At 48.7% G+C, this 17,335-nt stretch overlaps 1 protein-coding gene across 4 annotated transcripts in view; it reads right to left on the reverse strand.

The window, feature by feature from the left end:
- LRP8 (LDL receptor related protein 8) overlaps window positions 1-17,335 on the reverse strand; it is a 204,610-nt gene that overhangs the window by 21,001 nt on the left and 166,274 nt on the right. For 2 of the 4 annotated variants that reach the window (XM_068140626.1, XM_068140627.1), the window contains exons 5-9: window positions 9,624-9,986; window positions 4,059-4,181; window positions 3,607-3,729; window positions 775-894; window positions 520-645 (exon numbers count right to left, since the gene is read on the reverse strand). In XM_068140626.1, coding sequence (XP_067996727.1) covers window positions 520-645; window positions 775-894; window positions 3,607-3,729; window positions 4,059-4,181; window positions 9,624-9,986 — 855 coding nt within the window. The remainder of the gene's footprint in view (window positions 1-519; window positions 646-774; window positions 895-3,606; window positions 3,730-4,058; window positions 4,182-9,623; window positions 9,987-17,335) is intronic. The other 2 variants (XM_068140628.1, XM_068140630.1) reach the window with 2 other exon arrangements.

Below are 17,335 nucleotides of genomic sequence, written 5' to 3' on the forward strand. Positions count from 1 at the left end.
ACTACTGCCACTAGAGAACCCCCCAGCACGGCTGATGCTGTCTTGCACGAGTCAGCTCTCTGGCATTCCCATTCAGTTTTGCAAACTGCTGCTGTTCCTGTTGGTATTTGCATAGGAGGCTGGCAGGGTGGAGAGGTAGCTAACCTGCTGTGCTTTAATTGGGGTGTTTTCCTCCTTTCAATACCACAATACCACTACTACTAATCTTTTTTTACTACACTGTGTTCATTAACACCTGTCAAGAGACTTCCTTTTCTAGTTTCAGCTTCAAACAGCCAGACAGTGACTGCAAGCTTGCTCTGTGCACTGTTACAATACTCTGATCTGCAGATCAGTAGCTCTTGCCTGCAGATGCGTCTGCTCTCACTGCAGCAGTGCTGTGCTGCCCGAGAGGAGCTCTTTGCTTGCTTGCTTTGCTGGTTTTCTTTTGTTTCTGTTCCCCAGCCCTTCCATCAGGTTTTGTTAGCGGGGCTGTGCTGTTGAGCAAGCAGAGTGGCAGTGCCTGTGGTGCTGTCTTACCTACAGCCTTGCAGTTCTTGGACAGGGTGTCCATCTCGTAGCCCTCGTAGCACTCGCATTTGTAGTCCCCTTTGTAGTTAACGCAGATCTGGCTGCAAGCGTCTGGGTTCTCACATTCATCGATGTCTGAAAGGAGTGTTTGAAACCCTTCAGTACCTCAGAATTGAACCATCTGCGGTGGAGCAGTGCTGAAGGGAACAGAATGGTGTCTCTGTATGGTGAAACACAAGGGACTGCTGTTTGCATGTCAATTACCTCCACAGGTTTTTTTATCCAGAAGCTTGTAGCCGGGCGGGCACTGGCACTCGTACCCAATCTTCAGGTCTTTGCAGATGTGGGAGCAGCCACCGTTGTTCATGGAGCACTCATTGATACCTGGAAGGGACATTACAGATTACCCATGACAGAGGAGGGGTCTTAGTTGTAAGGCTGAATAAAATCAAGAGATCTTCCCGCATGTCCCAGGCAGGAGCTGGCCCCACAGAGCCTGTCTGTGATTTCACTGCTTCTCATTATTCCAAACCACCACCACAGGATCACTGACAGCTAAATGAACAGAGAGCCCTAGGGATACAGTGGGTGTGAATCTCTGCATTTCATCCCGTCAGAGAGCTGCTGCTTGCAGCATCTTCTGCCACATGTGAGAAACTTCTAAGGGACCTAAGGGCTCTCTCTAGGAGACTCCTTCCCTATGTGCTGGTTCATGTTGACTTTTCTGAGCAGTCTCTCTGAGCTTTAATAATTCATGCTGGGGGAGTCTCATCTCACAGGGGCCAGCTATTTCGAAGCACTGTACTATCTTCCTATCTAGCTCCAAGGAATGATCTATATGAAACTTCCAGAAAACACCAAAGTGAGTCTGTCAGAGATGCTCCATTAGCACTGAGACACAGTTCTCCCACAAACACATCCCACACCATGGCTCTGCTGGCAGCCTGCATCGGCCCTAGTGTGCTGAATCAACAGCCTCCATCTTCTCCTGGGGCTCTGTCTAATCCAAGGCGACCTCTCTGATCCTGCTTTCAAGTGCTGGAATGAAAACCAGACCAAATGGGTCCTTGTAACTGGAACTGAGTGAAGGAAGCTGGTTTCCATCAGATACAACATTCCTTGTTGTTATTAAGCTACACAAGGTGAAGAGGAAGTCCTTTCTCTGAGTAATCCTGCTGAACAGAAGCTGTGGGACTTCAGGCATAGTGGGCTCACTAGAACAAGCCAAAATGATTTGCTTCCATCTATAATGCACTTTAAAGGTGAACTTTTCATCTATCCTCTGCTTCTGGCTTCCTTGCACACTGCAGGCAAGCAGTCTGGCAGGGCCACTAAACCAGTGCTCTTGGAAGAAAATACAAACAACTGCAAGCCAACTAAGTCAGTAAGACTAGGAAATACCAAACCAGAAGGAAACCCATCTCAACTCTGGGATGCTTTCACCTTCCCATCAAAGACACACAGACAGATATCAATACATTAACAAGGCAGGGTCTCTGGGGCTCCAAGGAGGAGGCAGCAGAGCCTCGTGGCGTTGTCACTGCTCGAGGTTCATTAATGAGTATCACCTGTCCCTACCCTGGCAAACTGGTCACAAACATACCCAGCTGCTCTCTGGAACACACCACACACACTGCTCCAACAAACCCTTGCTCAGGTGATTCCTAGGGCTTCAGAGGTGCTTTGTGGCATGGATTTAGAGGCTGTAAATCAAGCACTGGTTCACTAGCTGCACTTCTCTGTGATTCTCACCAGGAGTTGAGGAGACACCAAGAAGAGACATCAGCCTGTTCTCCTGCTGGGCAGCTGCTGTCCCTCACCCAGACTCCCCAGGATATTCTCTGCCTACCTAAAATAGGACAAGTGATGATCTGTCCTCTGCCATAGTGTTTAGGGGAATCTCAGAGGGCACTGCTAGACAGAGACACCAAGATGAGGAGCATGTCCTGCACCTCCTGAGCCTTCTTCATGGATTGTTAGTGTGTGGCTATTAGAGCAATCCACCTCGTTCTGCCCTCTTAAAGAGCTATTCTCTGCTCAGCTAGAAACCACTTCACTGCCAGCCTGGGACAGCAGCACCATAGGGCAGAGCACCAAGCCCAACTGTGCCATGCCACTGCCCAGTCTAACACAAAGTGGGCTGCAAGCGTTCTTGGGAGACCTCCACAGGCAGGCGAGTCACAACACCCACTCAGAAATACAGGGTGATGGGGATTAGCGTAGAAGAAAGCAAAGGCACACTGAAGGCCAGGGCAGGGAGGTCCTCAGAGGCATGCACACACTCTTGTCTGATGCAGGGCTGTCTGACAGTTTCTCCTCAATCTGGGTCATGCAAGAGGCAGGCACTGAGCTCCACACTACTGCTGTTCCAGTGTCATGGAAAGTGATGCCTGAGGCACTTCTGCATGGGGGAAGAACCCCAAGTGTATGAGTGCTGCTCCAGCCTGGGGCTAGTGCCCAGAATGGCCAGTGGGAAAGGTGGGAGAAGGGCTGCCATGGGGACAGCAGCACAGCTCTCTGGCCTGGGCTTTCCATTATGCTGACTTCAACAGCCCAGACACAGACCAGGCTTGTGAGACCCGTGCCCAGAGCTGGAGGACACTGCTGAGAGCAACTGGCTGTCATTTCTGAGGGACGCAGCAGGTAAAGCCCAGAAATGGCTGAGGTCATCTCTCAGTGACTGCTTTCACCTTCCAAGTGTGTCCCCAAGGCTAAACTTTCATGATGTTATCATCATCTTACAATGAAAAGGTAATTTAGGCAATGATGCTAAATAAACTGGTGTGTGCCGTAGGGCACCCCAGTGTCTGGGGAGAGCGGGGACCTCCTGGTTCCTAGTCCCATGCTCAGTTCATACATCCCTCCAAGAATAAAAGCTGAGCTGAGAAGGGCACAGTTCAACCTTACAGATGATCGGCTTAGGCTACTAATTATATTCATCTGAAGGGCGACGAGAGAATAGAGGCAAGGAAAGAGAAGCAGAGTGAGAAACAGCATTAGCAGCTACATGTGGTTACACTCAAAGCTGTGAAGAGCAGATGGAGGAGAGGGGCAGCAGTTACAACAGGAGCAACACGTCGAAGGCAAGTACTGTACCACATTCTTTCAGAGGCTCGTCAGACCAGTCCCTGCAGTCTCTCTGCGAATCGCACACTCTGCCTCCGTCAATGCATTCGCCACTCTTACACTGAAACTTGCCGGGACTCTCACACGCGGACTCTGTCGTGTCGGGCAAGAGAGGAGAGCGACTAAGTTAGACCAGGCTCCTGACCACGGAGAGCCTGACACACAGCTTCAAGAGGGAATTAGCAGAAGTGGGAAGAGATTAAGCAAGTGAACATTAGGCCTGGGTAGCATGCAAGGAACTTTTCAAGTCATGCAGCCTGCCTGTTCAGCACAAACGTCTCTCCCAAACGGCCCCACTGCCAGAGCGGCTTGAAACTCTCCAGGGAGCAGCCTGGCCCTACCCAGGGGAGCAGCAGAGGCCTCTTCCCTTTCCAAAGGCTGACAGCAGAGAGTAGGAGGAGCGCAGAGCTGTCTGTACCCACCTTGCACACAGCCTGCCTCGTCGCTGTTGTCGGGACAGTCGTGCACCTTGTCACACTGCTTTGCCCCGTGGATGCAGGTCCCATCACCACACTGGAATTCATCGGGCTGGCAGGTCACCAGGGCTGCAAGACAACACACTCATGCCTTAGCCACACAGGACCTGAATCTTCTGTGTGGTACCTTTAGCCTGCTCAGGCTAAGGGCACAGGCAAGAGACATGTACTGACTTTCTCTGCCAAAGGCAACGTGGTCCCACTGGGGCTGAAGCTGGCAACACAGGCATAGCTACTAAATGGCCAGAAGCTCACAGACCACTGGAAAGCAGGTGAGCTCTGCTGCACTATGGCTTGGTGTTTCTGGGGCTGCAGGCCCAAAACATTTCCACAGTGTCAGGCCAAGTTTCAAGAAGGAAGGTCATGTGCCCAGGTCAGATTATTACAGACTCAAACCAGACCTGATGAACAGCAAAAATGGGTTAAAAATAAACCAGCCAGCTGCAGTGACCATGCTAAAAGCAGTCGTGGTTCTCTCCCCAAGTGAGAGACCTCCCTAGCTCAGCCTCGGGCTGACAAAGGGTTCAGGCACTTGCTAGTCAGCAAAGGGCTGCAGCCCACTGGCAAAAGAGGCTCCTCACTGCTGTGCCACATTCCACAGCTTTCTTCTGAGGGAACTGTCTTACAGATGTTTTCTGAAAATCCTATTAAGGCAGCACACCCTGGGGAGCTCTTGATTCTAGCCTTTCCATCTCACCAATTGCATCCTGGTATCCTATGACAGAAAATCACTGCCTCTGACTAGCTAGAGGAGGTCAGCATGATGTGACTACACGGGAGGTGAGAGCTACGTGGCAGACCTCCCTTGACAATTTGACAAACAGGTTCTAATAAAAAAATTACTACTCTCAGATAACCCAGGCAGAGCCACAGACACAAGGTGAGCGAGCACTGATACCATGAAGTTCTGATTGCACAAAGGCTCAGCATTATGAGTGCCTGCATGCCACAGGATCCAGAGCCCTCACTGCTTCACTAGACTTAGCTCTAGTGCCAGGAAAAGCCACAATTGCAAAGGTGGTGGGGGAAAGGAGACAGCCTGCCTTTAGGAACAGTCAGTATTCACATGAAGGAGGTTTGGAAATAGCACTGCTCCTGGGAGAGGAAAGCCATAGGCACTACACTCAGAAAGAGCTGCACAGCAGAAGAAAATCCCAAGCCAGAAGCACAGTTATGGGACCAGCTGTGTTGCCACATTTCAGGTAATAAACCCAGCCACAGACATGGGAAACCTTGGTGGGACATCTAAGGGTGTGGGAGCTGCTGCTCTAGATGGAGAAGAAGGAAGAAGAGGCAGAAGCGGAGCTGTGGGCTGGGAGAATCACAGCTCTGGTAGTGGCACTGAGAGCTCCTGTAGACAGGCAGAAGCTCTTCTGCTTGAACCATTTCTGCCATGTACAACCACTTGTTTGGAGAAGCCCTGACAATGGAGAGACCTCCTTTGCCCTGCACAAGCTAAACCTTGGCCACTGCAAAGCTTTTCCTGTTGTCTGCCGCAATGATTTCTTGTCTTCATACTCAGCGTGAACCAGTTTACTTCACCTTCTCTGCAGTAACTTCAGTATGTGGAGACAGAAAAGGACAGTCCTCCATTTCTGACTGTTAAGTATTAACCCCCCTCAAAGTGTAAAAGGCAATTAAAGCCAGTGTGGGTCTTGTCTTCCCTGGAGCAGGAACAGGTCTTCAGTGTATCCAGTAAATCTGCATGACGACAGCTACATATTTGGAAGGCAACCATTGCAAAACCTAATTGTCCTCAGTTGTAATCTTTAAAGCTCTTCTAAAAAGCAGTTATAGCTGGATGCTAAGAATAGAAAGGTTTCTAATCCTAAAACAAATGAAAATGAAGGAGAACTTTGCAGGAGCTGCAAAGACAACCTTGCATAAGCACCACAAGACAGAGAAAAACGACAGTGCGGCTCTTAGCTTGGTGTCACCAGGGACTGCAAAACACAGATGTGGGACTACATCACTGCACAAAGCTTTGGCTTTGAGAAAGGAGACAGAAGGTGGGAGACCAGGCTTGGTTTCCTGACCCACTTCTCACTCCAGCAGAGCTATGGAAGTTCAGACCTTTGAGGAGTGGCCCCTGAGCCTCTTAACAGACACCTGAAGAGAACAGGTCCAGCAACAACTGTTACTGATCACAAAGCTAATTGAACGCATCTACAGCAGTTCTCTGATCTAGTGTGAGGTGTCCCTGCCCACGGCAGGGGGGTTGAAACTAGATGATCCTTAAGGTCCCTTCCAATCCAACAATTCCATGATTCTTTCTTTGGGGAGTTTCTCAGTATCAGCAGACAGGATGCTGTGTTTATCCCTGGCCTGCAGAGCATAAGTTTGAGGGGAAAGGGCCAGGAACTTTGTTATCCTGAAGTCAGGACAGAAACCCAGCTCAGCACCACTGGCAGATTTGCACTCAGGGCCATTCCCAAAGCAGAGCCCAGAAGGAGGGAAGAGCTGTGCTGTTTACTTGCACAAGATGTTCAGAAGATTGCTGTGTTATTTTGGAGGGTTTAAATCAGTGAAATCTCCACAGTTTTATAACCATCTCCTCTGCTCTGCAAATCAAATATGAACTGATTTGCCAAAGCCCTGCTAAATTAACAGACACACAGCCCATTTGCAAATGCTGGGCACAAAGCTGCACTGCTCCAGTTCAGCAGATACCTTCCAGATTCCAAGCCCAAGCCTGGGTTTCTTCTGTTTTGGTGCCCTCCCACCCCACCCCCAAATGAACTGAATCTCAACAAAACACCAGCATTTGCAAAAGACACGAATCCCTCTTTAGAGGTGGGGAGAAAGAGGCAGTAAGTGTGAGGTAATGTCTTAAAAGATCTGTTTTCTAGCTGTCAGTTACAGGCAATGTTTATTCTCCCTCCTGGATGCCTTCATGTGAGTTGCAAAGGATATTTTAAAATATACCCAGATTTCAGACTAATAAACCTAACCTAATGTTCATCTGGTAAGTATCCATACAGATTTGACTATATATATATATACACACACACATACGTATATATGTACTGGGGAAAAACCCAAGCACTCAGTGTTCTCACACAGCATTCCTGACATGACTCATTCCCTCCTATTTATTTGCTGTCTTGCTGCCAAAACCTGTTCACCAACTGTCACCCTTCCTTCCTGCTCTGCTCCTTCATCACCCCAAAACAGTGACAGCAAACGACTGCTGATGGCCTCCTGACATTTTCTGAAGGCGCCAGTTCCCCTCTTCTATTTCATGCAGCACAAACCCCATACAATTCCCTTTTGCAGGAGGAGATGCAGTGCTGGTACCTGAAGTTTGAATCAAGTCAAGCCTGGTGGCTCTTGTGTCATGGCTGCTACAGAGGAGATGGAGTGGGCTCACAGCTGCAGCTCCCTGCAATGCCGATCGCAAAAGGATTTTCCAGAGAGGAAAAAATGCCATGAAGGTCAATCCCTAAACTCTGTAGTCCAGCAGAGGAGCAGGGATGCTGAGCTTCCAGAGCTCTCAAATGTCACTTCCTTCCTGCAGGCTTGTGCACCCAAGCAACAGCTGCATTTAGGATGGGGAAGCAGCACTTGTTTTGAGTGACTCAGTTGACTCTTCAGCCACAGGAGCATCCTGCCACAAGTCCTCTCCTGCTGTGCAGATTCCCCTCCCTGCAGTGTTAACAGCAGCAGGGGCATTTCTGTGGCACTGGGGTGACTCCACATTTGCAGGGGTGCACAGGGCAGAACCTGACTCTGTACAGAGGGGCACTGCAGCAGTTAGAACATCTGCCTTTGAGCCCCACTGCTTCCTGGTCCATAGGACTGAAACCAGCAGAAGCAGCTTACAGGTCTTTGTCTCCTGACTCCACTGTCTCTGCAATGCTTCAGACCCTGGAATTACTGCCTGGGTCTCTGCTGCCCAAGACCTGTGTCAGCTCCTGCATCACCTTTTGGAGATGAAGGATAAGAGATCCTACCTAGTCCTTGGTTCTTCTAAAAGCACAGCAGCTCCAGGGTTACCTGTGGCTCACCACTCTGTATCTCCTACAGTGCAAAGAGCAGTGTCACAAAGACTGAATACACCCTCCTCTTGCTAAAGAAGCCACTGAATTGACATCTGCCTCTCTCTGCCTGGGAGAGAGCCTGATCCCCAAACCATGAAGAGCTCTCCCACACAGCCGCTCTGAGCTCACCAGCCTGGCCTCAGGGCTGCCAGGGGTGTGCACAGGGGGTGCTGGCAAAAGCTGTACATTTTCTTAGGTACTTCTGCAAAGATGTCTGGTTTCTGCAGCTGGTTGCTGCCTTCCTCCCCAGGGGTGGCCAATGTCAGAGCTGCTAAAGATATACAGCTATGTAAATATTTTATTTCATTGCAATCTTGTGATGATGAATATTTTAGCAAAGCATTTTGCTCTTGTTTTCTTGCCTCTCTCTCTCTCCCCCTCTTCAGGTAAGTGACCAGCTTGACAGTTTAGTGGCTAAAAATGGATGAAACAGTCAAGATACCAGGCACACCACCACCACCATGTTAAATGCATAAAGCCAGCTGAAGAGAAATCCATTATTTATGAGCACTGTGCCTTCATCAAGCCAAGCTCAAAGTGCATTTCAGACTGGGTTCTTCAGAGGTGCTGCTGCTGCCTGCCTTGTTCACTATACTCTAACTTCAGAGGCAGGAAATGAATGATTTTTTTTCTGCTGATCATATATTCCCTTTAGCACTGCAGCTTCTAACCTCCAGGCTGTGACCTCACCACACAGTCTGAGGGCTTTGAACATTTTTCCCATTTTCCGTTCCTTGTCTTTCTAGTGAGATAGATCTCTTCTGAGGCATGGTATCATCCAGCAGCTCTCTGAATCCTCAAGGAAAAAGCATAAAAGTAGACTGGAATACACCTGCCTCTGCCGGGCTGGGCATCCAACCACGCTGCTCAGGAGCCACACTGCTGGTCAGGCAAGCAGCTGCTGCACAGTGTGGTAGTTTTAGGCTGTGCCTAGGAAATTTTCCACAGATCTTGGATGTAAGTAGTAGAATGTAACTGAACTACCATTAAATGTAAAAAGCAAAATAATGATAAGGTCTAAAGAATCCCACTGGACACTTGTGTAAACTAACATTTTCTCTTTTCAGCTTCCTTGCTCTGGCAGATACTAACTTCTGGCTTCTGCTGGCGTTGCTGACCTTGAATGCATTCTTAGAGCAGCAACTCGCTGCTCTTTCTCTTGTCCTGTATGTACAGCAGGGAGGGAAGGGAGCAGGGAGAAGGGGAACTCTTAGTAGCCCCCTGGTTTGTTCAGGGGGTTTCTTCTGCTGTCTATAAATGGTATATACATGTAAATACTGTCTATTTTGCACATTTTCATTGCATTTCATGTTTAGATTGTAGTTTTGCTTGTAAGTGTAGCTCTGTTTGCTTCCAACTGAGCTGGGCTGGCAATTTTATGCTGAGGGGAATTTTCAGCCCATCACACACAGACATCCACAACCTGGCCCCAAGCAGCCCTCTGGCCCCGCCTGCCCCCGCAGCTACTCACGGCAGTCCTGCTCATCGGACTTGTCCTTGCAGTCCTCGTCTCCGTCACACTTCCAGTTGAGGTGGACGCACTCTCCGTTGGCGCACTGGAACTCGTGCGCGGCGCAGGCGTTGAAGGCCCTGCCGGCGTAGCCGCAGCGCTCGGCGGCCTCGTCCGACTGGTCCTCGCAGTCAGGCTGGCTGTCGCACACCCACAGCTCGGGGATGCAGACGCTGTTGTTGCACTGGAACTCGTTGGGGTTGCAGGTCAGAGGGGAACACTTCCTCTCGTCGCTGCCATCCCCGCAGTCGTCGTCGCCATTGCAGACGAAGATGGTGGAGATGCAGGACTTGTTGCTGCACTGGAACTCGTTGGGAGAGCAGGCTAGGGGAGAAAACACACCAGGGAGCTCTGAGACCTCCACTCTGCCAGCTTTGGCACCTCAGGAGTGCTTGAGGCAGGGGGAAAGTGAGAGCACAAAAGCATCAGCTTGGCTGTCCTCGCCCATAACATTTGTTCCAATGGTAACTCCATGGCAAGGTGCAGGGCAAACCACAGTGGTCACCTCCCCAGCTGCACCAGAGGATGCAGCCTCTAGGCCATGGGCAGCACTGAGGAACAAGGGACAGCGAGGTTGTGAGAACTGCAGGTAGGAAAAGTGGGGGCCAGCAGCAGTGCTGCATTGGTGTTGGGGCAAGAGCTGCCAGGCAAGCCCTGGGTATGGGACGACAGCATGGAAAGAGAAGGGAAAGGCAGGGCAGGCTATGGGGGTGCTGGTACAAACCAGGGGACCTGCAGGTCGCTTTACTTGGCGCTGACACTGCCAGCTTCCTGAATTTCTTAAGCACAGAACCAGGTTTCAGGCTTTCACAGTGTGCCTGGTTTTGGACATATTAAGTGGGATGTGTAGGGTAAATATTTAGTGAGTCGAGTATCAATTTAGCTGCAATCTGCCAGTGAGGCCCTCAACACACTGAATGGCTTCCCTGGAAATCACAACTCAGCATTAACATACAAATGAAGTGTTTGTCAGATAAGGAGCCCAGTGCACTGCTCTCCTCTGCAAGTCTAATGGACCAGAGAAGCCTGCTCACATTTAAATTTCAGGTGCTCCAGCAATGTGCAGTCCACAGTCACCATATTCCATCAGTGAGGGGGGGGAAACCAAAATCCTGGAAGAAATTCTAAGCACTTCTAGGTAGTTATGTAAAGAAAGAGTCCTGCTGCTACAGTTTCAGTCATCTACAGACAGGTTATGAGTTGATAAATTATCAGTACAATCATAGAATCATAGAACTGGTAGGGTTGGAAGGGACTTCAAGGATCATCTAGTTCCAACCCCCCTGCCACAGGCAGGGACACCTTACACTACATCAGGGTGCTCAGAGCCACATCCAGCCTGGCCTTAAACACCTTCAGGGATGAGGCTTCTACCACTTCCCTGGGCAACCTGTTCACAGTATCACAGTATAACTAAGGTTGGAAGAGACCTCAAGGATCATCGAGTCCAACCTGTCACCCAAGACCTCATGACTAGACCGTGGCACCAAGTGCCACATCCAATCTCCTCTTGAACGCCTCCAGGGACGGTGACTCCACCACCTCCCTGGGCAGCACATTCCAATGACGAATGACTCGCCTCCTCACCTCGAGTCTAAACCTCCCCTGGCGCAGCTTGAGACTGTGTCCTCTTGTTCTGGTGCTGGTTGCCTGGGAGAAGAGACCAACCCCTTCCTGGCTACAACCACCTTTCAGATAGTTGTAGAGGGCAATGAGGTCACCCCTGAGCCTCCTCTTCTCCAGGCTGAACAATCCCAGCTCCCTCAGCCTCTCCTCATAGGGCTTGTGTTCAAGGTTCCAGTGTCGCATCAGCCTCATGGTAAAGAACTTCTTCCTAAGACCCAATCTGAATCTACTCATTTCTAGTCTTGCTCCAATAAATACACAATAAATATAAACAAATAAATTACAAGAACCCTTTCTGGTTAGGTTTGGGTTCCCCCCCTCCCCCCATTTTATTTGCAAGGCTTTTTGCCCTCAGAAGCAGCACTGCTGTTGTCTGCAGAGCCCCTCTGGAAACCACACAGCTCAGAAGGTACCAGTTGCTGCAATGGCCCAGTGACAATGGCAAGTTTTCCAGCTTTCTGGGAAGCAGAAAGAGTATCTTTAAAGCAGTTGGCACAGCCCAACTTTCAAGCAATAACAGGGCCCCAGTGGTGCCCCACTACAATGTGACATCTGCTCTGTCTTGCAGTTAGAGCAGGGTCACCTGTGCAGGGACACTCACACTCTAGCTTGCAGACTTGCTGGGTTCTGGCTGTTACCTCAGCAGCCTCTTAGTTCTAACAATAGAAACTTCTCCTGCCCTGTGCTCTGTCCCATTTATTCCCAGGCTCTCCAGATATTCCCATGCCTACCAGAGCATCAATGTGCCTAATTAAAAGAAGAAGTGGTTTGCCTTCCTCATGCACTGGCTGTGACCCAAGCTCCCTCCACCAGGGATACAATGTTAAAGAAGAGTCTCAAGTGCACACTGCTGTGTACCCAGCCTGGTATCAGTAATTAAACGCAACAGAGTGTGGTCAACAAAGGATATCTGGTGTGAGACACCGAAGGATTGTCTCATCCAGGCAGGCTGCTTGGGCTCCTTCTGTGCTTGGTAGAGTATTTTGGGTTCAGAGAGATGCTCTCAACAGGCACCTCCTGCCACCCACCTTGAGCTAAGAACCGTCCCTTGAAGGTGCTAATATTTCTCCTGTCCAAACAGAGGGTATTCAGATCAGAGCAGCTAACATAAGGAGATGAATCCCTCTCACAAGGACCCAAAATAACATACACTCTGGTGGAGAACCATCTATAAAGCCCATCTCTTGCATGGCAGAATTGAGACCACTGAAATACCTCAGTTTTCACCCAAATTCTGCTCTTTTACTTCACTGAGCACACTTCTCTGTCCTTATCCCATAACTAGAAATAAAGAGTCTGTTAATCTTCCTGTTCAGCCCACAGCTTTATGACTTAACATTGCTTTCAGACCACACAATACAGAATTGCCAAGTACAAACTTGGGTAACAGTGACAACCTTACCAATCTGTTTATGGAAAGAAGAGAGGAATGGGAAGATTCCCAGGGCACAGGTTCTGTAACAGATCCAGGCTGAGAAGAAGAAATTGCTTTGCTGGCATTATTTTGATGAATCTCAGAAACAGATCAGTGAGCAAAATTTCTCATAGTCCTTTGATACCTAATTTTTGGGCGAGGTTGTATGATCTGCACGCTCTGAATGTGCATTAATTTCTTTTCCCTCAACTGCAATGAACCATTTCTTCTCCCCTTGTTGTTCTCCTGGTCCCACCTCCACCCCTCCTCCAGAAATCAGCTGTGCTAGCAAATCAGAGCCTGACAAATACATGGGGGACACAGACAATGGAACTTTGCACAAAGGCTCCTCCTCTGCACCTACAAATCCCAACATAGATAGGAAATTAGTGATAAGTGCTGCCAGGAAACAGAAGCAGTTCACTTTTGCAGCCTCTTCTGAGGACTGCCTCAGTGCAGCTGGTGAATTCCTGGCCAGAAAACCTGCATGGTCATGATTATTTTATTCAGTTTGAAAAATTAAATGCAGTGTGATGACAGCACTAAAACTGAAAGTTCTCCCTGCACTGAACAAGCACAGCAGCCTGGCTGCTGCTATCCCCTCCCCTTCCCAACACCACAGACCTTAGGTGGAGGTCAACGTCTGCAACTCACTGGCACACTAAAGCCAGGGGTGGTGACACCAGCACTGGGAGGGCATCAGTTGCACTGGGAGGGCACCAGCTGCACTGGGGCAGGACCTACGAGGCAGAGGAGCAGCTCTGTGTGCTCAGCTCTTCCTGCTTGCAATTACAGCAGCCACATGCCACTGGGACAGCCATCAGGACTGATGGGCTGCTACCACTGTGCCACGACAAGAAGGTTGCTGGACATACACCAGAGCTGTCACAAGGGCTGCAGTGAGTGCTCTAGCAGTCAGTGGCAGTGCCAAACGTGAGCACATGGACCCTCATGAAGGTTTCTCTAGGCACCTCCTGGTGCACTCAAGGAATAAAAATGCCTTTTTCTTCACTTACAGACCCCGTGACCATCTCCAGTCCAGCTCTAAAGGGGCAGTCTCCTCTGGGTCACACAAGCCTCCTGGCTGGCCATGGGAAGGCAGAAAACATCCCAATTCCTCTCACCCTTCCATCATCCTCTCTGACAGCTAAAATCCACAGGGCATGCCAGGATAAACCAAAGGCTGCAGCTTCCAGCTGCTCAGGGACCTGCTCTGGCATAAACAGGCAGAAGAGGAGGAAAGCTGCTCACAATCCGTCTGTACCTAGGCAAGAGCCAGCATGCTCCTGATCTTTAGGGTCCCTGCTGCCTGTCTTGGTGCTGAAGAATCTAATAAAAAGCAGCACCACAAATTATTACACACAGCACCTGGAGAGATGAGAATGGGGAAGTAAAGCCCAGGGACAGTTTACTTCACATTTCCTTTCATAAATCTGTCAGGTACCTAAAGCAGCCCCGTCACTACAGAATTTCCCTGCCTTCAGAGCACTTCATTAGCAAATGTGTGAGCAGCAATTAAATGATCACTGGGGTATTTATTTTTTTTCACCTGAGCAATTAGTTTGCATTCTCTGATTTTGCTGCCTGCCCTATTTTAGGCTTATTTGTGCCAAACAAAGGAAACAAATATTAGCTTGATTAGCTTGCTTTCCTTAGTGCCACAGGAATCAATACATGTCCTACTCTGTGGTGCAAAACTACTACAAATAGGAAATGATCCCAGTAGAAAGCTTGGAAATGTTTGTCAGGAAGTGTTTAGCCAACAGGCTTTCAAGTGGTAAAGAAGCATCCTTACAAAAGCAGCTTGCAGAGCACTAATTCCTTAAGTCCTTCACAGCTTTAGGAAGCCAAAGATGACATCCCATGACAGTGTACAATGCATGTTTTGGCCTACAGACAAGATAGAGCAGAGGTGTCCTGCGCTAATTCCTGCCTTGTACTAGATGCCAATACAGAGAGCACAACTGTCACAGTGTTTGCCTCCAGCTGCAGCCTTGTCATCTTTTGAGGAGAGTGGAACAGAAGCAGTCTTTGGATAGAAAATGATAAAGACCAAACCAAACCAGAAACCACAACAACAAAAAAATGGCAGCTGTGGAGCTGGTGCTTCAGTACTGGCTGCTTCCCTTTTGCCCAGAGCCAGGATTTAACCAGAGGCTTTAGTGAGCAGCTCTGGGACAATCTTAGCTCAAGCACTGCACCAACAAAATTGAGATAATTCTACCACAGGCTTTTGAAGTGCTTATAGAGAGAAGCAGGATGCCCTAAAGATACAGGACACTCTGAGAACTAACTTCCCAAATCAGACATTTGCACATAACAGTTCTGCAATGGACACCTCTACCAAATGTGGATCCTCAAACCCAGATAGAACTCAGCATAGGAAAGAAAAGAGATATCCATCATGTATGGGAGCTGGGAATTATGTACAATGGGCTCTAACTGCTGCCACTGCTAATCTTTAATTAAAGCTTTTCAGTAAGAGTCAGATATGTAATTCATTTCCCTCCTCCAAAAAAGTCAGTTCCACTTGGAATTATGTGAATGGCTTAAAAAAGATAATTATTTGGTAAAATTTGTGGTAAAGGGGATAACAGCAATTACTGATGCTGAAGAGGAGAAAATAAGGTGAATTATTACACTGCCTTTTCCTGACATCCTCCCCAAAGCAACTTACAAAAAGCATGGCTCAAAATGTCTTGTTTGCTCGGATCTGATACTGGGTCCTCTAAAGAATGCAATGGATGCTCTGTGCATGCTAACACCTGCACTCGGAGGGAGAGATCACCGCTTCAACACTTGCAGGAGAGGCTGGTGGACTGCAGAAACTCTCCTGAGCTGTGAGGTTTAGGAGCTGAGCTCCACATGGCTGCACGAGTGGAATGCCTAAGCTCCATCCACCCAGGTATTGTGCACCAAGCTACTACAGCCCACGTAGATACACCTCCTAGCTGGGCCACAAATAAGGAGGTCACAGAGCGCAGCCAGGCTAAATGAAGCTGGAACTCCTGGGCTAGTTACCAATGCTGCCATCACGTTCCTTTTATTTAACTGGAATTTATTTTCAGGTTTAATTGTATCTAAATCACTTGTTTTGCCTACAGAGAATTGGTGTGATTGCTGAACATCTAAGGATGTCACACAGCTCTCTGGTCAAAAGCCAGTCTCTGAAGCACAGATTCATGCCTAGAAAGGCAAGTTTCCCACGGAAAGCTGCCCTCCAGGAAGGACAGCAAAAGAGATGGAGGTAAATGAAGATGACCTTGAGGAGCATTGCTCTGAAAAAAATGACAGGCCTCCCATGGAGGGAATAATGCCTCTGAATTGCAGTCTCCCTGCTAACAGTGCTCGTTGCTATGGTGATTGATAGCGAAGAGCCCAGATAGAGGAAGGCTGCAGGAGGAATAGCAATTCCTGATATTGTTCACAGCACTAATGGAGCCAAGGAGCCAGCTCACACACTCTGCAAATTAATATTTGCATGCACCCACTACTCCTCTTCCAACACCAATCAGTTGTTTTCCCATTCTCTGCAGCAGTACTCGCATGGTATTAGTTAATTAGAATGGAGCAACCTGATGCCAAAACCCCTGCTGAGAAATAATAGGTGGTTCAAAAAGGTATTTATTGATGGAGAATACTTCCTGAGCATCATACATCCATTCAAAAAGGTTTCGTTTTCTGAAAATAGAATTAATTATGACCCCACGATTTAGAGAGAGAGAGAAGCTGCTAAGGTACACAAGCCACATGCACTGAGTTTCTCCTGTCTTTACTCATATGTGCAATACTGTTCCTAACTCTTGCACTCTCCTCAATTTTGGCTCATACCAGGAAAGTGTTAGAAAGTCTGTCACAGGTTCTTCTAGGTAAGTGGTTTAGGAATAAAATAAAGCAGCTTGTGGGGGCAAAGGGAACTAAAAGGATGGTCAGAATGCCCAGGGTTGATCCTGTGCTGCTTTGTGCTAAAATCCAAGACACCCCATGGAGATCAAGACATCAGCATCAGGCTTTTGTGTTTTGACTGGAATACAGTCAGCTGAATCAGACTGGAGATGTTTAGTACTAGCCAAAATTTAAGTGGAGGAAAAAATATGCTGGGATGTGTTCAGTGAGTTTCTTTTCTGACTTTGCCAGTTGAACCTGCATAGGACCAGCTTGCTCCCATTCCCTCAGACATGACTCGCTTGTTAAACAGCAATTTTACAAATTACACCAATTTGCCTAATCCCTCAGGAACATCTGATAATATCCATGGAGCTAACAGCTGCTCTGATACCCCTACACAGAGTCCTGCATTTCTGAGGAACGTGTAAACGTCCTTCCAGCAGCCAGAGCAGACAGAACTGGGCAGGGCCCATCAAACCCACACTGCCACGCATGCAGCCCTCTTGGGCCCAGCAGGGCTCCTTGGCCTTACAGCCTGCACACAGCTTTCTGCATGGCCAGGAGCTAATTTTGCCATTGCAGAATTTGAATCACAGCCACTTTGCCAGGAAAAGCCAGCTCTGTAGATGCCAACTTCCCCCCATTGGGCAGACTTACACCCTGCTCATCTGCTAGCACAGAGACAGGACCTGCCTTAGAGATCCTGTTTGCTTTCTCCCTTGCTTTCTGCTTTCTTGTGTTCAGT

The sequence above is a fragment of the Melanerpes formicivorus genome, unplaced genomic scaffold, assembly GCF_026170545.1.
Source record: "Melanerpes formicivorus ecotype bairdi unplaced genomic scaffold, bMelFor1.0.p_v2 SCAF_7, whole genome shotgun sequence".
NCBI classification, from domain to species: Eukaryota; Metazoa; Chordata; class Aves; order Piciformes; family Picidae; genus Melanerpes; species Melanerpes formicivorus.